Source organism: Denticeps clupeoides, chromosome 1, assembly GCF_900700375.1.
Source record: "Denticeps clupeoides chromosome 1, fDenClu1.1, whole genome shotgun sequence".
Classification (NCBI taxonomy): domain Eukaryota; kingdom Metazoa; phylum Chordata; class Actinopteri; order Clupeiformes; family Denticipitidae; genus Denticeps; species Denticeps clupeoides.
Window position 1 is genome coordinate 3,498,552 of NC_041707.1, and position 23,044 is coordinate 3,521,595.

The following is a 23,044-nucleotide window of genomic DNA, read 5'->3' on the forward strand; positions in this document are numbered from 1 at the left end:
GGGGTCAGGAGGTGATGAGGCGCCAGCGCTGGGACAGGCCTCACGGCACGTATCCGTTCACACCGTCACCTCCTGGGTCTGGGCCTGACCCTGCACTTTTAGTTCCACATGCACATGTGGCCTGTTTTTCAGCTGCACTGATCTCCCGGATAACAGATATTTTATCAGAAGTTTAAAAAAAAAAAAAAAGACACGGGGAGTCGTTGTACAGAGCAAGTCCGGTCAATTGCAAATCGATTATTCGCAGCGAAGCGTGTGCCGTTGTGTTGTGACAGGAACAAATGTAATCCCCAACAGCACGAGGTCCCGCTTAATGGGCTATAATATATCAAAATTCGATGCGGAGGAGTATTGCGTTTGCGTCGGTAACTAAAGGAGCGCGCAACTCGCCCGCGATTGGCCGAGGTCGCTGTCCGTTTCGCCGACGGCGCGATCCCATTGGTGCGCCGGCGCGCTGCTCCCGCCCCCCGCCCCCCTCGCACGCGTCTCGCCGATTGGCGGCGTCGCCCGTCCGTCCGAGGCGCTCCGAGCCAATCGGCGCGCAGAGGGGCGAACGCTCTCGGGGCGAAGCGTCGCTCTCTCAGGCAGTGAAGAGGAGAGTACGGCGGGTGAACGTCGCGCCACTGCCGGGTCCGTTTCCCCCCCTTTCTCCGCACAAGCAGCGAGAACGAGCCGCCGCGCACACCCGCTCGTCCGGAGCGCCGCCAGAACACTTCCGTCGGGGGGGGACCAGGGATTTTAATTCTTCTTCTTCTTCTTTTTAAACATTTTTTTTAAACCCTCTCTTCTCCGGAGGAAGGAAGGATTGTTTCTCGGCGCGTCCGGCTTCTCCTCAGGCGCCAAGATGATGGTCGGCGAGATCGAAGTGAAGGAGCGACCGAGGCCGAGTCCCGACTATCTCATGCAGCTCCTCAACGAGAAGAAGCTGATGACCAGCCTGCCCAACCTGTGCGGCATCTTCACGCACCTGGAGCGGCTCCTCGACGAAGGTGAGACCGGAGTCGGGCCGCGACCCCCCGGCCGCCAGCGCCAACTTTTCTCCGGCCGCGGCGGAAAGTTGGAGGACGTTCCGGGCCCGGGCGGTGGGGTCGGGGCGGGCCGACGTGTTGCGAAACGCGGCCGTCCGGGGCCCCCTGACCCGGGCCGGCCGCTGAACTTTGAATCCGCGTCTTCCGTAAACAGCGGCGCGTCTCGGCGGAAAGTCGCCGACACGGAAAACGTCGAGTGGGCGCAGTTGTGTTTTTTTTTTTTTTTTTTTTTTTTTTTTTTTTTTGTCATTTGATTTATATCTTTTTTTGCGTTTGTTGTCGTCGAGCGCAAGTCGCGGTTCGTTTCCGCCGCGTCAACGCTCGTAGTTCGCGGGGAAAAGCGGCCCCGAACTTTTCCTTTGTGCGCGAGTGTGTAGGAGCCCCGGACCCGGTGGGGACGCTAGGGAGCGCCCCCTCTTCCCGGGGACAGAGGCCGGAGGGGGGGGGACGTATCACACACACACACACACATGTATATCTCTGTTTTTTTTTTTTTTAATATCTCTCTCTATTTAAAAAAAAAAAAAAAAGTAAATTCCAAAAGTCTGGTGGTTACGATTCATGCTTATTTCACACGTTTATATTTCTGTGTATATATCTTTTTTTTTTTTTATATAAATTCCAAAAGTCTGGTCGACGCTTTACGTGCTTGTTTCATGGCGCCTCCAGTCACGCACGTCACCGGCCAGACGAGCTGTTTTTCTGCGGCTCTTTTACGGCTTTTTAATTTGGCTTTTATGGCGACGTGCTTCCATTTTACTGGCACGACCATGTAGTCCGTGGAGCAGGAGTTGGGACGGTGGCTTGGAACCACGGTCCCTGGCGTGGCGGGGGCGCCTGCAGCCTGACCCCTGGCTCGGGCCCCCGCGGTGCCTCCCCGTGCCAGGCGTGGTCCGGGCACCGTTAGGGGCGAAATCACGGCGCCTGGCTCCCGGGCGGCGGTGTGGCGTGGAATTCCGCACGCTCGCCCGACCGGTTTCTCCACCACAGGCACGCCGGGGCCCCTGCGCGAGGACACGTCTCCGTCGCCTGGACCTCGTGGGCGGCCAGAGGACGCCGGATGCCCGGACGGACGTGGTTTTTGTCCAGAACTATAGACAGAGGGGGGGGGGTTCATTTTAGCGTCGGTCCTCTCGAGCAGTTCTAACAGCTGCACACACACACACACACACACTCCAATGTGTGTGTGCAGCTGTTGCCATGGCGAGGGGGGAAAACGACACCCTTACATTCACCCCCAGGACCCCTCCCGGTATGCACAACAACTGCTTCCCCGAGCACGGCCTCCATTTGGCCGTATTTACGTCTTTATGGGGACCTCGTGCCGTAACTCGGCGCGACCGCAGTGTCACAGCGTATATTAATACAGCGGCACCCCCTAAACACGAGTGTGTGCGCGCGTGCAGAGGAGTCGTTTACGGGGACAACTGCAAATGTCCCCAGTCGTGCAAAGCAGGGACGTTTTTGTCCCCATAAGACTGTGAGTGAGGAGACCGATTTGAGTGTGTTGGACGGATTACGGTTCGCCGCGGTTACTCGTCCCGCTCGGGTGACAACAACGCGCGCGATGGTGGTGTGACGACAGAGCGGTCGTGGTTTTCGGCTAATGACGGTGATCACCGCTCGGCCCCTCACTTAACACCCATGACATGATCACAACGTCACAATACGTCGCCCACGGTGACCATGATGGTCACATTGTGGGAGGGGTTTGTGTGAAACGTGTAACGATTATTTACTTATTTTTTCTGTGATTATCATTTGTTAAGCACAGCACACGGTGACATTGTGAAATGTGTCCTCTGTATTTAACCATCACCCTGAGTGAGCAGTGGGCAGCCATGACAGGCGCCCGGGGAGAGGGTGGGGACAGTGTGGGGACGGTGCTTTGTTCAGTGGCACCTCGGCGGATCGGGATTGGAACCGGCAACCTTGTGATTACGGGGCCGCTTCCTTAACCGCCAGGACACCGCTGTTACGCAGCGTTACGGATGACGTGTCGCACCTGATTGAAGTTTGGACCCGTTGTCCCAACCAGATGTTTATTTACAACCAAAAGGCAAGTGACGTTAAAGCCGCCGGCCCTCCCGCGAGACCTCAGACCTTTTAATTGAAGATTGGGGGGGCGTGTACGGTGCTCTGGCGCTCGGCGCGTCTGCGGCGGGTTCCCGTGACCCCTCCGCGCGGGTCACGCCCCCGTCACCCTTCCACAGGCAATCAATTTGCAACCTAATTGGATCGAGCGGCGGCGGCAGAGTGAGACGCCGCCCGGAGCCACTTGGGGGTTTGTGGGTGGGAGGGGCCGCGTACTAGCACCGCCCCCCCCACTTCCTCTCTAGATGCTACTTTTAATTAAGAAGCGCTGGATTTGCTCGCCGCTAATAAATCGACCGGCGGCGGCCCGGCAGGCGATCGCACGGACCCCTGCGCCCCCCCGGGCTCCGCCCCTCGCCGCTATCTGATGCGTCTGGCCCCGGCGGCAGCAGATAAAGTCGTCTTCCGTCAGGTCCCGGCCCTTATCTGGGCTCCGGGGCCCGCGCTCTTATCGCCGCTCCCGCGGCCCCCCCTCTTCTTACTTGTATTCGAATTCGCTCGCATCCCGCTTCTTTCTTTTGCGTTTGAGCGGTTGTGGGACAGAGGCCGAGGGAGGGGCGGCGCCGTTACGGCGGCACCATGACCTGGCTGGTAAATGTCCGCGTTGTCACACTTCCTGTTTTTGCGCTCGACTCGTTGAATGCGTTTAAAGACGCCGCGGAGCGCATGCCGGGCGTTTTAATCCAACTCGCACGCCGACCCCTGGGACGTTGCGGCCCGCGCCGGCGTTTCCTGCGGTCTCGGAATACCAGGTCGGGGTGAAGCGGCCGTCATTGTGAAACACGCCGCGCGGTGACGCGGCGAAATGTGTCCTCTGCTTTTAACCATCGCCCACTGGGCGGCCATGACGGGCGCCCGGGGAGCAGCGCGTGGGGGCGGGGCTTTGCTCGGTGGCACCTTGGCGGATCGGGATTCGTCCCGGCGACCTTGGGGCGGTGGTGTCCTAGCGGTTAAGGAAGCGCCACCGTAATCAGAAGGTCGTTGGTTCGAATCACCAAGGTGCCACTGAGCAAAGCACCGTCCCCACACACTGGGCTACTAGGGTGGTAGTCACCTAGTGTGTAAGACACTCTCATATAAACCAGAAGACCCAGGTTCAAATCCCACTTACTACCATTGTGTCCCTGAGCAAGACACTTAACCCTGAGTGTCTCCAGGGGGGGACTGTCCCTTTAACTACTGTTTGTAAGTTGCTCTGGATAAGGGCGTCTGATAAATGCTGTAAATGCTCCCCGGGCGCCTGTCATGGCCGCCCACTGCTCACCAAGGGTGATGGTTAAATACAGAGGACAAATTTCACTGTGTGCACTGTGTGCTCTGCTGCTGTGTCTCACAATGACGACCGCTTCACTTATTCTGATTCTGGGTCCGCTGACCTTGTGGGCTGCAGCAAGATCCGTCTCGCTGGCGATATCGGTGCGTTTTGGGATGTTTACCGCTCGTTCCCTGTTTCCTGTGTAACTCCTGCGTGACTCACGAAGTCGCGGTGGAGGCCTGACTCACCCCTCCCCGGCGGAGCGAGGAGACGGCCTCGCCCGTCCACATTCCTGAACTGCCTGGAATAACTTGCCCCCCCCCCCCCCCCTCCTCCTGGAACACTCGCTCGTCTCTTTCTCTCGCTCTCTTTTTCTTTAATATGTGTGGGGGGGGGGTTTTTCCCTTCACCAACAACACGGACTTGTTGTCCGTTTCGGAAACATTGCTGCCAAACGCTCCGACTGAATCATTCCGACTTTTTTTTTTTTTTTTTTTTTTTTTTCCCGACTCCTCCTTCTCTCCGCTTTTTTTTTCTTCTTTTTTTTTTTTTTTTTTGTCTATAATTATTTTGTTCCTTTTTCATGTTAAAATTTCCTCCGGTCCCCACAGGGAGTTATTTTTGTCCAATTCTGACTTTTCTTGTCCCGGAATTCCTCTCCATTGGTCTTGTTCTCCGTGTGCCGCGTTAAGTCGGAGGGTCTCGGGGCCCCGCGGTGGCCCTTCTCCTTCCGCTGGCCTGATTTACGGCTCTGCCTGCCCTCGTGGCCTGACGTTTCTATTTCCTGGCACGACCCCGTCCACCGTTTGTTGCGTGTTGTACGGTGTTGCATTTACATTTACAGCATTTACCAGACGCCCTTATCCAGAGCGACTTACAATCAGTAGTTACAGGGACAGTCCCCCCCTGGAGACACTCAGGGTTAAGTGTCTTGCTCAGGGACACGATGGTAGTAAGTGGGGTTTCAACCTGGGTCTTCTGGTTCATAGGCGAGTGTGTTACCCACTAGGCTACTACCTACGCACGTTCCGCACCAAATCCCGCACCGCCCTGTGTTATTTATTCCTGGATTTATTGATTTTATATTTGGCCGTTTGTCGGTGTGAAAGGGTCGGTGTTTTGGGGTGTGTGTGTGAGAGTAGTGAAATGAGGTCATCTCACACGCTGCGGCGAAGTTCCCGCCCCCTCCCCCCAGGGTCACACAATGGTGTTCTGTTTTAACCCCCCCCCCCCCCCCTCCCCCGCAGCACCCGGCTGCTCACATGATCGTGCCGGAATGCAGTCACGGTTACTTTTAACCCCCACCGGCCCTCCAGTTCGCCCTTTACCACACTTACAACCAGTAGTACACGGGGACGGTCCCCCCTGGAGACACTCGGGGTTCAGGGTCCTGCTCAGGGACGCGATGGTAGTAAGTGGGGTTCGAACCTGGGTCTTCTGGTTCACCGGCGAGTGTCGAACCCGCCAGGCTACTGCCACCCGGCTGTAGATCCGCACAGTTCCTGCCGTATACGTGTACTTGGTTCTGTTGGGTCCGGTTTCTACCGCAGGTTCTGTTCAGCGGTCCAGGTTCTCCGTCTCCCGTCTCGGTGTGTGTTGGTGTTGACGCCTGCTTTTCCTCACACCGCATTTGTATCGAGTGTCTGTCCACCCCCACGTATGTACGAGTGTAGAATCCTCGTCTCCGCATAACGTCCCCGTCCTCCCGTCTCGCCGAAGAGTACCGAGTCGGGGGCCGTGGCAGTGATTCCTCTTTCCTCTGAAGACCAGCGCTGACGTTAAAGGCCTGTAACAGCGCCTGTCCGCTCGCGTTAGCCCGCTTCCACGCCGCGCTCACGTCCACTTGCAGCCAATAATTCCGTTTCTTTACAATTACCGTCTCGGATTAAATAACTTTTTTTTTTTAAATATATATATTTGAATCACGTCTTGTGATTGTGAGCAACGTTCAGAAATAAATTCTTCCTTCATCGTTGTTGTTGTCATTGTGGCAGTGCGACGGTGCGCTTTTCCTGCGGCCGGACTCTCGCTTGCATCGTACCGCATCGCGTGGAGCTGTAGATCGTAACGCACGGTGAAACAGTCGTCCGCGTTACGTAAATAACTTCGGTTCCGGTGTGGTGAAGAGTGGTTCCGACTATACGCAGATAACAGTATGACAATTAAATGCGTTAATGAGGCATTACGGCGACTGTGTGGCGCGTATTTTTCAATATTCGCGCTGTGATTGAATCATCAGCCTCGTGCTACCGGCAGAAATAAGGCTCCGCCCTCCCGACGCCCGTATGAATACGAAGACCGGGGGGGGGGGGGGCGTGTTCTGGCTGCGTCCGTTAGCGGTCATTTATTTATTTATTTTGCTCATTAACGGCCGGTTTTTCTGATTGTCACATGTGATGCACAGCACACGGTGCATACGGTGAAATGTGTCCTCTGCATTTAACAATCACCCTTGGTGAGCGGTGGGCAGCCATGACAGGCGCCCGGGGAGCAGCGTGTGGGGACGGTCGATCGGGATTCGAACCGGCAACCTTCTGATTACGGGGCCCCTTCCTGATGTCACCGGCGGGCGTGTGCGAGTGCGCCAGGTTATTTCTCTGCTTTTGTCGTGGTGGTTTATTGTCACCCAGCCCCCCGCAGAGCCTCAGCTGTCTAGCACGTGTCACTTATAAGCGCCGCGAACCCGAGCCGCCGTGGCTACGTTATTGGAGGCTTTATGGACGGCGGGAAGTAATACGTTTTCAGGTGGAACGTACGTCCTGCGAGTCGAGTTTAGCGCGTTCGGCCGTCTGTGTCCGTGGTAACGGCGGGCCCTTTCCTGCCCCTTCTCCCGGCAGTATGGAATCGACTGACCCGCGTTTGACCCGCCCCTTCCTGTGCCCGGCGAGCCTGTGAAAACAGCGATGGCAGCGGACCGGTTTCCTTTATCCTGTTTTCCTCTTTTTTTTCCCCCGTCTGTAACTCTGACCGACTTCCTGTCCATTGTTCACCGTGTAATCATGCCGTCCTCGGCACTTACGGCACTCCGCCCTTCACGCTACATTCTGGCTCTTTCCACACGGCAGAACGGTTCGCTCGTTTCTCTAAATTAGCTGCGAAGACGTTCACTTGATCGTCATTGGACGACTATTTGGACCGTTAATGGCCGCTGGCGAGTTCCGGTTTTACCGCCATGCTGCTCTGCTGCCGCTGAAGCATTATGGGTGACGGTCGGGGGTTCCGGGCCCGGTTGCGTAGCGCTGTGCGGCACAGTCATCAGCAGCCGCGGGCACCCCGGGGCGCCCTCTTTAAGCGCTTCCGCACGGCGCGTGACGACGGGCCGCCCGCCTGCCGTGCGCCCATTAAGGCGAGGCCATTAAGAGCCGGCGCCGCGGACGGGCGTTCCCGCGGCTCATTACACTCGTCCTGCCCCGCCCCTCGCCCACCACGATCCTCTAAATTTAGTCCCGTCCCGGCGGCCGTATGCGGAGCGTCGGATAAAACGCTCTGAATTCCGGCGGGCACGTTCTGCCGGTTACAGTTCACGCGGCGTTTACCAAGCGAGGACCCTCCCGGGGGGGGACGGCGGGTGTAGGGTGTCTCTGGTTTGGGGTGACGTACGTCGTGCCTCTCAGCTCAGAGCTACGGTTTCTGCCTTTATCGCCCGTGGTGATTTGTGAGCGTCCGGTCAGTCCCATCATCCTCTCTGCTCAGATTCATGGTGACGGAATTCCTGCCGGTCCAGAAAACGAACGTGGACCTGAAGAGAACTCTGATCGATCTTGTCGCTGGGATTAGTGGGATCTGTCCGGACCTGGAATCATCTGTTAAACAGCCGCGCCACGTTCAGATTTGGAATATCAAGCGGACAATTAGAGTAAAGTTGTTCCTGATAACTCCCATCGGGGGATTATTTCACTCGTGTGTGTTGGGGGGGGTAGTTTTCTCACCCACTTCACTGGTGAAGGGCGCTTCAAATCCCCCATTTTCTAGGGAGATCCCGAGGAATACACCCCCCCCCCCCCCCCCCCCCCCCCGCTCCAGAAGCAGTAATGGAGGCGAAACCGGGTCTGTACGGGTTCCGAGCGGCGCTACAGAGTGACCCTTCTTTACCCCTGATTAAGGGTGTTTGCGATAAATCACGTAATCGATGGATATTGAACGCCCTGCGTGATCGATAATGGCAGACCGCATCCATCAAAGCGCCGTTTTGTTTATGAAGACCCGCCATATTCACACGTGCCGGTTGGGGCCCAAACGCAACGGTGGACGGGCTGTATATGTTACTTTCCAGGAGCTTCCGTCTCTCTGCTCGAGTTTCTATTAAACATGTGGCCCCGGCAGTTGTAAGTGAATCAAATAATCAGGCCGGCACAGGTTGGCAGCTCTGCCCCAAAACGCCATCCCACCAATTCCACTTACATCTTATCTGGAAGCTCAAAACATGTCGACCTGTTTTTTTTTTTTTTTTTTTGAGTATATTTGACGGCCAGGAGTGAATTTTTACATTAAAACACTGACGGCTGCGAGTTCTCGATAAGCCCCCCCCCCATAAAAAAAGCCTGCTTACGTCTCTCGGCCTCTATCGCAGGATACGGTATTTTTGTTCCTTTTTTCCCCCCCCAGCTTCCCTTTCTCGCTCCTCCGCCGCCGAGCCTTAACTGTTTAAGTCGAGTGTCGCTTTGGATGAAGTCGTCGGCGCGCTGTCACCGTGCCGCCTTCTCCTCAGAGTGGGAGAACTCGTCCGCGTCCCCGGCTGAGATCTCCCGCCGCGACGGGGGGGGGAAGGAATCGCTTTAATTGCCCCGATTCGCCTAATCACCGCGAGTTAGGGGCCTTTAATGAACTGGATTGGGCCACGGCGACCGTGACCTCTGACCCTGCCACCTCGTTCCTGAAGGGGGGGGGGGTGGAGTATCGATCGGGTTGAACTGTCGCGAGCGTAACGGCGGGTTCTGTTCGCTCCTCGGAAGAAAGCGGCGCGTGAGTCACGTCTTTGTTAACGTCGTCCCACGCTGCTCTGGGGTGGGCTTTGGGGGGCGGAGACGAATTCCCTCCGTTGCCGCCGAGGCTTATGGCTGACATTTCGAAATAAACCCACAGAAGAACGACGGCGGCGTAATCCGGCAGCCCTCCGCTTCGGTAAATATTAAAAAAAAAAAAAACAAATAAAGGTTTAGGGGGAAGATGAGGATTTAAAGGTTTTCGGTACCTGCTACCAGTGCCGCTGAAAAGCATGCTGGGTGTAAACATGGCCCACTAATCCAGTTTAGCCCCTGCTGAATGGGACAACTTGGGTCCTAATGGGACCAAATGAACTCCGACCGACACTGGCTGGAATTTACTGAATCGAGTCCTGATCAAAAAATTGACCAATAATGGAAATAATCTTCATTCTCATTTCAGAAAAATGTACTTTAAATTTCCATTTTGAGAAGAGTATCTGCAGATCCTTAAGTTGGATTTAATAAATAAAATTCAAAATGACTAGAAATCCTTAAACTCCACAGTTTAAAGGTCTTAAAAATACTGCAGAGCCAATGTCATTTTTTTACTGGTAACCTACAAATAATTTAGGTTTTTTGTGTATGAGTTCGGAATTAGCAGAGCCACCAACATTTTTTCCGGCGGACGTGTTCTGAGAGTGGGAGTTATCCTTGTACTAAATAGTGAGGAGGGAAAAGTACGTTCCCATATGTATATTTCAAATGAAACCGGCCTTCAATCTGACATTAATCTGCTGGCCACGATCCACTAAGTGCAGCGCGGATATTACTCACAAATAACAAACCAAAAACATTGCAGTCGCCCCCTGGTGGCTGGCTGTGTTACGGCTAACATGAGACTATTAACATTGGCAAAAAAATAACAGAATTTAGGACTGAAAAATAATATACCAAATAATAAATTATTTAATATAAAATTTGTATTTTATAAAAGTTGTATTTTAGAATACAACTTTTTTTAGAGTCTTTAATTGAATGCGTGGCCTTAAAAAGCCTTAAATTTGGCTTCCGTAAACCTGCAGATACCCGGTTTGTAATGAAATTACAATAATAATATTTCAGCAAGGTTTATTTGTACATTCTTGATGTGTATATATTGCACAGCGCACATCTGTGACCCTATCAAAGGTCCGCACTTCACTCTTGTCCTGCCACCACTCTGTCTGATCTGCTGTTTGGGCCTATAAAGGAGTACAGCGGGTTTTTACTGACTGTAGAACCGTTATTTTGCAGAGAACCGCACCCATCTTTGTGGAACTTCACCCAATGATGTCATTTTTAGTCATTGTGTGTAAAAGAGGACGCACATCTGCTTTCATTCTCCTCCGTTTGGATAGTTCGTTTTCTTTCTGCTCTGGGCGTGGAGCAGACCATTTGACTCCACCACGACCTCTCATCTTACAATTATTCATGCGTTATCCTTTACTCTTACTAATGTAAAAAATCTGGATGTTTTTATATATATATATATGTGTGTGTGTGTGTGTGTGTGTGTGTGTGTGTGTGTGTAAAACAGTCAGATGACATTCACTGTATAATTTATATCGCCCTCTTCTGGTCTCCAATTGCTTTCACCCGCAGATTTTATTAAACAAGAGGACAATTTGTTAAAAAAAAAAAAGTGCTGTTTAGATACCTGCCAGGGATCATATTTGTATATTTAGCCCAGGCGCATGTAGATGATTTACTTCGGGTTTTACTCAACCATTAAAACCAGAGGGAAGTCTTGAACCAATCAGTAAACATTTCCAGGGCGTCTCTAGTCTGTGTGGATTCGTTCCTAACCCTATAAATCAATCCTGCTGCTGCGTTTGGGGGGTTCTCTTTTTATATATATATATATATATATGAAGATGAAACCGCTTGGTCTGGAGCTTCGCCTCAGGGGTCATCATCAGAGCTGTTCAGGTCAGCGTTTACCCGCCGCTGGCTCGCCGGGGAGCGTTTATCTCTTTAACGGCGGCGCGCTCTGGGGTCGGTCCGGCCGCAGAGTGCTGAGTCAGGACGCGGACGTCCTCGTTCTGGACCGCGCTCGCGGTGACCTCTGCTGAAGCGCAGCGGATCTGCGGCAGTTGACTCGCCAGGCGCCCTGCTCTGCTCTCATCTTTTACCCAACCTTCACAGTTAGGAATTCGGTTCTGAAGGAGGCTTCTAGGATTCATTAATTCGCCACCACCAACAAATTACGTTGTCTGGGCGGGATAGTTAAACTCGTAATTACAAGATTATTTATTTATGTTTATATACACACACACATACACATGCAGTACAGGCCAAACGTTTGGACACCTTCTCATTCAACGTGTTTTCTTTATTTTCATGACCATTTACGTTGGTAGATTCTCACTGAAGGCATCAAAACTATGAATGAACACATGTGGAGTTATGAACTTAACAAAAAAAGGTGAAATAACTCAAAACATGTACAGAGTGGGCCATTTATATGGACACACCTTAATAAAATGGGAATGGTTGGTGATATTAACGTCCTGTTTGTGGCACATTAGTATATGTGAGGGGGCAAACTTTTCAAGATGGGTGGTGACCATAGTGGCCATTTTGAAGTCGGCCATTGGATCAAACTTTTGTTTTTTCAATAGGAAGAGTCATGTGACACATTAAATGTATTGGTAATTTCACAAGAAAAACAATGGTGTGGTTTTAACATGACTTTATTCTTTCATGAGTTGTTTACAAGTGTCTGACTGAGGTGCCACTGAGCAAAGCACCGTCCCCACACACTGTCATGGCTGCCCACTGCTCACCAAGGGTGATGGTTAAATGCACAGTACACATTTCACTGTGTGCACCGTGTGCTGTGCTGCTGTGTAGCACAGCACACATTATAAAATGTGTTCAATGTCACCAACCATTCCATATAAATGGCCCACCCTGTAGTTTCTTCAAGTAGCCGCCTTTTGCTCTGATTACTGCTTGGCACACTCTTGGCATTCTCTCGATGAGCTTCAAGAGGTCGTCACCTGAAATGCTTCTCCAACAGTCTTGAAGGAGTTCCCAGAGGTGTTTAGCACTTGTTGGTCCAGCTCACCCCAAACCATCTGGATTGGGTTCAGGTCCGGTGACTGTGGAGGTCAGGTCTCCACTTTTTGTTATGTACATAACTCCACATTTGTCATTCATAGTTTTGATGCCTTCAGTGAGAATCTACCAACGTAAATGGTCATGAAAATAAAAACACATTTAATGAGAAGGTGTCCAAACGTTTGACCTGTACTGTATATTTTACATTATTATACACAAGGGTCCTCCAATGTGCTTTACAGAGCGAGTCAAAGCAGAAAGTGAAGATAATGCAACAGAAACAAAGTAGTAATGTTTTAAAATAGAGGGAACGGCCAATAGGCTACTCTCTCACCCTTCGAACATCCTGATCGCAGCTCAGAACGATCTGCTTAGTTACGGGGACGTCCCCACAGAACAGGAACTGTCTTTGCGAATTCCGGGTTTGTCGAGGCGCCTACCTTGCGGAATTTTGAAGCTGATTTCTAACGCTTTCAGCTTTTGGGGCCGGTCTGATGCGGCTTGGTAGTAATGCATGCGCCATTGTACGTGGCGTTTAGGTTCGGCGCAGGGCGGTGACGTTCCGCGGTTCTCCCCTGGACCGATTTTTCTACGTCTTGTTTCTGGCTTTCAGAAAAGGTCCGTTGGTCCGGAGCGGACAAAGACGAACGATTTCATTGGGGAAGGGGGCGGCGGGGGGTAATTTACAGGTGAGCTGAGTGCTACAGAGGGGCATGCTGGGAAAATTCTCGCCGCTGAAATTAGAGGCTGTCAAATGTCGCGCATCTGGGCTGATGGCCCGGCCCGGCCTCCTTATGTTAATGTGACATTTCCAGCTTGTGTGTGTGTGTGTGTGTGTGTGTGTGTGTGATCTTTACCGCTTTACAAATGAGATTCGTTTGGCAGGGAGGGGTCAGAGGGCACGAGGACAAGAAAGCGTTACGGAAGCGGTGGAGTTTGACCAGCCAGACCTGGAAAGTGGAAAAATCAAGGCGCCGTGTGCGTGAGAGACAGAGAGGCTCTTTAACCGGGGAGGTGGGGGGGGGGGGTCGACCAATCAGTGGACGTCCTGTCCTCGGTCGTGTGGGATGAATGGAGCCCCTGTGTGAACCGGCCTCAGAGGAGACCCCGCCTCAGCTGTCTCCGTGTGTCTGGCTGTGTGTGTGTTTCGTATCTTAGTGAGGACCAAGCCAACGAGAAAAACGTCGAGCGTTTTACCGGTGCTGCGTGTACTGGCAGCATCTTAGTGCTTCGGGTTCTTCATTTTTTATAGATTTATTTTGTCCGTCACAGTTATTATATACGCGCTTCCTGTCCAGTTGTGAATAGTTTGTGTGTGTGTGTTCTTTTTGTCTGTAGAGATCAATAGAGTGCGGAAAGACATGTACAACGACACCGTGAACGGCCTGGTGGACAAGCACCCTCTGGAGCTACCCGAGCCCATGGGACCCATCGTCCACCTGCAGGAGAAACTCTTTGTGCCTGTAAAGGAGTACCCTGACGTGAGTACCCCCATTTACACCCGCCCCCCCCCATTAACACATTAGATTGATGGCTGAATTTGGTCAGGGGACCCGGCCCGGAGTGAAATGTGGCCCCTGCAAGGCCGGCCCCTCTGCCTTCCTGACCAGGACCTTCAGGGGAAAGAAGAGTTTAGTAACAAAATGGCGGTGGTTTTAACAACATTGCACATATGTTGCAACATGTGTGTACGGCCTTTACTTCCTCATATAGAGAACTGTCTCTCTCTCTCTCTATCGTCTCAGGGGCAGCAAGCTTTCCAATTATTCCTCAATTATTGGCTTTGTATCGGTGTAAAAAACAGGCTCTTTTTTAATACTTTTTATAAGAGTAAAAATAAAATGAAATACAGTGATACTGCTAAATGTCATTTACTACAGCTATTAAATAAAAGAAAAATAACGATCATATTTTAACATGGCGTGTTCGGCTGTCAAAGCGAGACATTATAGGCATGGAATGACTGTCATAGAAATGATGGATAGAAATGCCTGTGATGGATAGAACTGAACGCAACGTTTGCTCTCACGAGCCATGAGCCTTTTCCCAGCTGTGAGATGCACGTGTTCCTTTAACAATCACTGGAAATGTGAGTTTAAAAACAGGAAGTGCCTTCACGCTTTGCAGAGAGAGAGTGTGTGTGTGTGTCTGAAGTGGGTCTACCAGCATTCACATTTCACATCTGTTTCCTCGCCATTCTGAGCACTCTATAATTATTAGTCAACAGGAAATCGTCTTTTTTTTTTCTTCTTTTTTTATAATTATTTCCCCCTCTTCTGACTTCGCCGTGTCCATACAGGACGCAGACGACTCTTCTCGTGCCCAGACGCCGCTGGCACGGAGTGGATTCTGCTGTCGCTCTCTTTGTGTGCTGGGTATCGGCGCCTGCCACCGCTTTTCTGACAATATAGTCAGTCTCTCTCTCTCTCTCTCTCTCTCTATCAGCCATTTTCCACCTTCGCTGCCCCCCCCCCCCCAAACACCAAGTAATTAGATTGTCTTGGTCCCTGGCTGCACTGCAGCATGTCAATTTCACAAAAATAACTTGTCCTGCCAAGATGCCCGTGTTCTAATTCCCCGAGCACGAGCCGTGCAGCAGGTTCAGAGTTGTGTGTGTGTGTGTGTGTGTGTGTGAGCGAGCGAGCGAGCGAGCGATGGCTTTCTGTAGGCTGTCATGGTCGTAGCAGGTGGCACCGTGCAGCAGTCGGGGTCTCAGCCAATCTGATAAATCCATCTTCAATTAAGCTTCACCGTGTCCTGAAAGGAGCAGGAGGCCCATTAGTGTCATTTCCTGTAACCTTGAGGCAGCGTACACTGTAACCGCGTGTGTGTGTGTGTGTGTGTGTGTGTGTGTGTGTGTGTGTGTGTGTGTACAGACTCATAATTATCACACACACACTTTGCACTCACGCATGCAGTTCCCCAGAGACTTCACCTTGCTTTCTCCTCCTCCTCCTTCTCCTCCTCCTCCTCCTCCCCGCTGAAGCGGTGAAATGGGATATGCTGTCAGACGCAGCGTCTAATGCAGCTGGAGAGCGGCGGGCTGAAGGAGGGCAGCTCTTCTGAAGGAACGCTTCGCTTGCGCTCCGGTTGCCCCTCCCTCCGTCTCTTTCCCCTTCTCTCGGGTTTCCCAAGTGCCGTTGCATTTTGAAGAAAATCAGGCCGCTTGACTCCCACACTCGCCTCTTTTATTTTATTTTGGCTCAGGCTGGAATTTTTTTTATAACAATAAGTACATATTATGTTAAAATTATTAGTACTGTAATGTTTTTGGGAGACCACAAGGGGGCGATATAAAATTTACATTTACAGCATTTACCAGACGCCCTTATCCAGAGCACCTTAGTCAGTAGTTACAGGGACAGTCCCCCCCGGGATCAATTTAGGGTTCAGTGTCTTGCTCAGGGACACAATGGTAGGAAGTGGGATTCGAACCCGGGTCTTCTGCTTCATAGGCAAGTGTGTTACCATACTGGGCTACTACCACCCTGTGTAGGCACTTGCAGTCCAGTCCTTTACAATCGAGTAGCTTCATCTAGTGGTGCTTCCTTACGAGACCGAACACTTCGCAGTTTGGATCAGCCTGGAATATCTTTTAGGAAGTTTTTCAACTAACAAAATTGCAGCTGCATGAAAGCTTTGCGTTTTTTTTTTTTTTTTTTTTTTTTTTGTGTGTGCACGACCTGACGTTTTTCAGTGTAAGTAATGCACTCTGGGCTTTTAAATGAGTCCAGATGAGGAGCGGTCCTGTGCAGATCCCTCCCGCGTCCTCCTCGTCATGGTTAGCCCAGCGTTGGACATTTTAATTTTATCTCTGGAGCCTTGTCCACATGCCCTGGGCGAGTGCAATTAGCAGCGCCACTCGTGTGTTAATGAGATGCGCGGCGTACACGACGTGACCTGGTAATGAAAGGGCCTCCTTGTTGTGGCCACGCCTCTTCCTCTGCATTTATGACGTTCGCCGCGCCGACGGAGGATCCCCTGATTAGCTCCGCCTCTTCTGTTTGATGTGCATCAAGCCTCCCCGGCCTTAATTTGCAGGATATTACCGTGACCTTTTGAAGCAAAATGGCTCCAATTGAGCATCGCAAATGATTACTCCAACTTTTTTATTATTAGATTTTGATCAAATTCCATTATTTCCAATTATTTTTTCTTTTTTTTTTTTTTTTTTTTGTCATTCGAGCTTTTATCTTATTTAAATGCACATGACAAACCTGGTGGAGAAGAACGTTGCTGAAGGTGCTGTGGCGATCTTCACGTAGAACAGCATTCGTGGGGAAGTTTTGGCGGAGGACCAGAAACGGTTGCAATATGCGCGTGTTGGGTCTGTAACGTTCAGGTATAATATGGCCACGCCCCCTCTTCTCTGACCGCCATGTTTACCGCCACTTACTGTGTCAGCGCTATGCAGAGGGCCTTGCCAGCTTAAAAGGTTGGTTATTTGGCAGCGGCGGTTTGTCCGCTGGAAGTAAGTCAGGCTCATCTTGGGGGGGGTGCGGGGTTATCTGACCGGGAGGGGCAGGTAAAAGAGAAGGATCGGGAGCTAAAGCCACCAGACAGGAGTTCTCTCTTCAGAGAGAGTAATTACATGCCTCCCGAAGGACAAATGTCATAACTCATCAGATTGGGCTTTTTTTTTCTTCTTCTTCTTCTCCTTCCCTGTATCTTCGAAGTCATTAGACAGGAAATTGCACTGAGGCGGCCTGGCTGGGTCGGGAAAATATCAAGACGGAATAATTTTATCTCGCCGAAGGCCTAAAGAATGAACCTTTTCTGCGTGGGGCGTGAAAAGTAGCCGGCGAGTCACGTAGACGCGAGCTCTGGCGCAAACGTGTGCAGCCGCTGCTGACCGAGCACCGCAGCGAGGAGTAAAATGAGGTCCGCGAGGAGGGCCGCGCCGGTTCCTGTCCGGCTGCCACTCGGCGCCATTCTTATTGTACCCCCTGCTGGAATATGTTCATTACATCTGTCTGATGGCCCTTAATGGACTAATTATGAATGTAGTCGACTGGACGGAACACATTCGGGCAGGTAGGGTTCTCCAGGAGCAGCATCGAGAACCCTATTTCTACACCGAAGCGGATTTTGATCATTGAGAGCGCTCCTATTTCCCTTCCAGCAACCAAATGATAAATACAGGGTTCCTACGGTCATAAAAAAAAACCTGGAAAAAGTCAAGGAATTTGAAAAGAGAATTTTCCAGGCCATGAGAAGTTTTGAAATACGAAATAAACTTATGAAGTTCTGGAAAAGTCATTGAAATCTGACACATGAATGTACAGTACAGGTCAAAAGTTTGGACACACCTTCTCATTCGGTGTGTTTTTCTTTATTTTTATGACCATTTACGTTGGTAGATTCTCACTGAAGGCATCAAAACTATGAATGAACACATGTGGAGTCGCACAAATTACAGCTGATTATATACGGCGGAAAATGGCGTCCATTTTACTCTGGCTTCGGCTGCGCGAACTTGGAGGAAGAAACACGGTCGTTTAAGTTCAGCTTTTTGGGGTTTGGGTTTAGTTTAACTATTTTTTTTTAAAAAACATATAGTCATGAAAAGGAATGGAAATGATAGAAAACTATCTACCCAGGCTCAGACGCAGGAGCCAGCTGCTTATAGGTTAACGTGGACCTAGAACCATGCTTTCCAGATGGAAGTCCCCTCTTCCTGCGTGCTGCACTTCTTCAGTCTAGATCGCGGGCATCTTCCCGTGTGGGTTCTTGCGATGGCGGCTTTGTGTGCAGACGAAACCCACGTACCGCCACAGACTCGTGGCTGCGGGCGATGGTGAACTCTCCGTAGTATCCGCGTTAGAACCGCTCACCTCAGGAAAAGCCGAGGAACAGCCTTTCATGGTATTCCTCAAAGATCTTATTATTCATGCGAAATGAGCCTTTCAAGTGTCAGCCGAGTCGCACTTTTTTCATGTTATTTCTGGTGGCGGTCGATAACCTCCCGGCGCAGACTTCGCTTTGTTTTTTTTTACTTTATTTTTTTCTTGTTTGTGTTCCATTAAATAAAGTTCTGTTTGAATTTGTACTCTCGTTTCTCGTAGGATTTGGATTGGATTTGTTTCATCTGCTCCATGGCATATTTTAACAACCTCCACCCCGAGAAATATTCTTATTGAGCCCATCGCCAGAACCAGCAGGGGGCCGCTGATGTGACGTTCCCGTGCTCTCACCTTCTCATTGGCCGTTTGCTGGTTTGGTGCATTGTAACGGGGCTCGTTGTCAGATTCGAGTTTACCGAGGAACTGTCCGAGTCGTGGCGTTCCCTGCGGCGGCTCTTCTGGCTTTTAATTCCACGCGAAGCTGCAGCGGAGGCCATCGGCCTGGGTCGAGGGTCACAGTCCAGGTTATTACACCACGAGTGGAGTTACTTAACCCGCTAAATTGGCAATTAGCCCCTCTAGTCGCCTTTTGGCCCGTTTCTTTATCTCCTCCCTCTCCCAACCAGACCAGTCAGTCTTCCTGAGCAGAGGGCGACAGCGAGGGGCAGAGCTTCAGACGAGCGATGTTCAAGTTGATCAGCCTTCGTCAAGACCGTCCCGTTTTAATTACGTTGATGCTCTGAGAAGGTTCCCATGCGTCTGGTCTACAAAGATCTAAACCCTCGAATTGAGATGCACCCCATTTCTGCAGGGCTGGAGGAAGAGTGGGTTTCTGAAGGACACAACTTACTGGCGAAGGCCGGAGCCTGACGCGCCCCCTTGCCTGCACCGTGCCGATAACGGGTGTAAACAAAGCCCCTTTAATGTCACTCTAAGCCCCCGTCCTGCGAGGCCGGTCCAGGGCCCGCGTGCTGCGGGGGTGCCTGGTGCAAAAGGTCCCGGCGTCTCTAATCTTCTAATGCTCGAAATGAGGGACGGGAATTACGCCGGGCGCTCGCAGCGGCACGGAGTTGTCGAGGGTGCGGAATAAGTAGCCGTGCTCGTTTATGCGTGCCGCTCATAATCCCGCACATTAAAAAGCGCGAGCGGCCGAAGCCGAAGAGCTCAAAATAAAGATGCAAAATCGATTCATATTTCCTATTTCGTAACGGCGCAAGGAGTTTAATTGGCAAACTCCTATCCGGAAAAGCAATCCTGTAGGTGGCGCTATGCTGGTTTCTGCTCAGATAGCAATCCTTGGTGTGAAATAAGAAGAAAGAAAGGCGTGAGCAATGGACTGACGCGCCACGGTTTAGGTAAAAAAAATGTTCACAATGAATTAATATTTCGGATGTTACAGCACGTAGCAGCATTTTTATTTATTCTGATAATGGAACTTTACAACCAAATATAGCAGCTCTTGTTTGGTTTTATTTAATCTACTTTTATCTAAAGTGTCAATTTAAGTTGAAAGTTTGCAGTTTATATTTGGAGCAGTTTATTTTTTTTGTAATGTGACTTCAACTATTATCTCAGGACTGATGGACAATAAAAAATAATGGGTGGGGGTGGTAGTAGCCTAGTGGGTAGCACACTCGCCTGTGAACCGGAAGACCCGGGTTCGAATCCCGCTAACTACCATTGTGTCCCTGAGCAAGACACCTAACCCTGAGTTGCTCCAGGGGGGGACTGTCCCTGTAACTTCTGATTGTAAGTCGCTCTGGATAAGGGCGACTGATAAATGCTGTAAATGTATGTAATGTAATCAACGTTTTGAATCGAATCGTGACATTCTCTGAATTGTGCACCCCTAGTGCTGATACAGAATAGATGTTTCCTTCCTCGTCCCTCTCCCTTGACCGACAAGTAAAGCCGCATGACCTCGAGTGTGGCCGATTTCTGGAGCGTGACCTCTGCTGCCGTGCCAGTACGGCCTGATACTGAATTTCCGACCGTATCTACTTGATGAAAAGCTATTATGAAATCTGAATATTGTGAGACGTTCTCATGCAACGTAGCCTGGCACGCACGTCTTGCCAAAGTTCATGTCGGATGAAGCGCTGGGACATGCCGCACAAAGGATCAACATTTTATTTTTTACTACTTTACTTTCTGTAAATCGCATGTGAGGATGAGTTAGTGTTAAGAATTTCCCTGAGCTTCCCTTTAACTTCTATCCTAGGTTCACAAAACCACATTTAAATTTTTTTTTTTTTTTCCCTCGTCCTGCGTATATTACTGACCTTGCCATTCAGAAGTTGTGAGATTGGCCTCGTAGACAGAAAAATAGACCTTGTTGCAAAAATAACCCCTTTTTGCATCAATAATCAGTGCAGCCTTAACCCGGATTCTGTAGTATTGTGCTTCATTATGCATTTTATTTATGTGCACCGCGGTGGTTCCGCGGAGACGGCTGGATTTGATGGGGCTTCCCTCGACGTCGCCGACACCCACGTGCGTCCTACGCCATCCGGCCTTGGGGCGTTTTATATCCCCGTGGGCTTAACAGTCTCCTCGTTCCCTTAACGGCGCGAGTGTCCCTCTGAGGGGGGGGGGGTGTTTGCAGGGTCTTCAGCTGCTTTTGCGTCAGGGCCGAGAAATTGAATTCCTCGGCATCCGGAACATCCGTCGAGGCCCTTTTGCTCGTTTAGTGCCGTTTTCCCGCGGGTCAAAATGTTTCGAGAGAGTCGCACTCCATCCATTATCTGCACTTAATTGTTTGCACTTAATCTCTCATATTCCAGTCTTTCGTCTGCTAGAATCGTTAGACCGATTTTACTACACACACACACACACACGGCAAAGTGTCCCATTGGCAGATTTCTCTCCTGCACACGTAAGAAGGGGGTGTGCATGTATTTAGTCTTATTTCACTTTACTTTACTTGGCACGCGCTTTTATCCAGCAATTCTCATTTGGTTTCTATAGATTTTGAGTTACAAAACTAAGAGCCCTGATGAGGCCTGATGATAAAAAAATATTTTGTTTGTGCGTGCGGCCTAGCGGTTAAGGAAGCGGCCCCGTAATCAGAAGGTTGCCGGTTTGAATCCCGACCCGCCGAGGTGCCACTGAGCAAAGCACCGTCCCCACACACTGCTCCCCGGGCACCTGTCATGGCTGCCCACTGCTCACCAAGGGTGATGGATTAAATGCAGAGGACACATTTCACTGTGTGCACCGTGTGCTGTGCTGCTGTGTATCACGTGTGACAATCACTATACTTTGTGTTAGTGTTAAACTCGTCTGAAATACTTTTTGAACAAGTGGGTTTTCAACTGCTTCTTAAAGGTGGTAGTAGGCTCGGCTATGGAGCAGGGCAAGTTGTCCCACCAGCCAGGGACAACGAAGGAGAATTAGAGATGACCGTTGCCTGGACGAGGAGCTGCGTAGCCTGTTGTGAAAGGAAAGGCCTTAATCTTGCGAATGTTGTAGAGCGTGAACCTGCAGGGTCTGGAGATCGCAGCAACGTGATGGGTTTCACCCCCACAGGATCGAGAAACCCACTGCAGGGTTTTTTTCTTCTTCTTCTCACACTCAGGTTTATCTTACGTCATTCTTTTTTGTTTCATCTTAATGGAAAGTGGACATCGGTGCACAGCAGTTAATGTAAGTGAGATTACTGTAGTGTCTCCATTTTCCCCACCCCCTTTTTTTGGACCATCACTGTACAAAATTCATCATGCAATTACTTCTATGGCATTTACCAGACGCCCCGTGTGTGTGTGTACGTATATATATATATATGTTTATGTACATACGTACGTACGTATCTAGTGGTGCTTCCTTATATGACGTCTTTATAATTTAATTTGAAAAAATTCATCTATAGTCTCGGAGTGTCCTGTTGATCTTGATCCTGGTGTTCTACTTGGTGTTCTAACCGGTGCCATACTTTGTAGAAATAAACATGTTCCGGTGCCCGGTCTGTCTTCCTGTCGCAGAGCAAGTCGCTTTTTATTTTTGCTCCACTCGGGAGTTGTGGCGTCTCTGCGTCGGTGGACGTCTGTGGACAGCGGGGTGTTTTCTTGGACGTGCGCGGTGACTGATCTCCGCTCAGACAGACGCTGCTCTTCTCTGCTCCCCTCTGCTTGCCAGACCGTCTCCAATCCGCCCGTCTCTCCGCCGCCTCGCCGGTCACCGAGGCCGAGACGTCCCCCGCATCGGCTGTCCCTCTCCGGCTCCAGCCATGGGGGAAAAAAAAGGATGCGTTTAAAATGCAAACGACAAACAGCGTCTCGGACGGCGGCGTGCCGGCGCGACCCGGTCCGTCTCGCCACCGCCTTTCCTTCAGGCGTGGCGGCCGGCCCCCTCTGGCTGTAATTACGCCCGCGTTCCCGTATTCAAAGTGAGCAATTTCCCCACTTTCCAGCACGCCGCTGCTCCCCGTCATGTACGATCAGCGTCAACGCGCTCTTATCTGGCCGAGAGGTGCGGCGAGTCCGTCTAAATCCTTCATGTACTCACCAATATCATATGCTGGTGTGCACAACATGGTGGTTTGTTTTCGCGCCGTTACGCCTAATGCATGCGTAACGAAGTCGAAACCACGTGTAGGAGCGTATCTACGGAATTGGAGTTAAGTTTCTCGTCATATTTTCGGCCGTTTGGTTTTGCTCTGGGTCAGTGGTGGCCTAGCGGGTTAAGGAAGCGGCCCCGTAATCAGAAGGTTGCCGGTTCGAATCCCGATCCGCCAAGGTACCACTGAGGTGCCACTGAGCAAAGCGCCGTCCCCACACACTGCTCCCCGGGCGCCTGTCA

The 23,044-nt window shown here is 50.9% G+C and overlaps 1 protein-coding gene across 6 annotated transcripts in view; it reads left to right on the forward strand.

Moving 5' to 3' along the window:
- The first annotated feature begins 572 nt into the window (after window positions 1-572).
- Window positions 573-23,044, forward strand: part of qkia (QKI, KH domain containing, RNA binding a) — a 47,722-nt gene continuing 25,250 nt past the window's right edge. For all 6 annotated transcript variants that reach the window (XM_028989316.1, XM_028989344.1, XM_028989308.1 and 3 more), the window contains exons 1-2: window positions 573-989; window positions 13,743-13,885. In XM_028989316.1, the coding sequence (XP_028845149.1) occupies window positions 845-989; window positions 13,743-13,885 (288 nt within the window). In that variant the 5' untranslated portion in view covers window positions 573-844. The remainder of the gene's footprint in view (window positions 990-13,742; window positions 13,886-23,044) is intronic.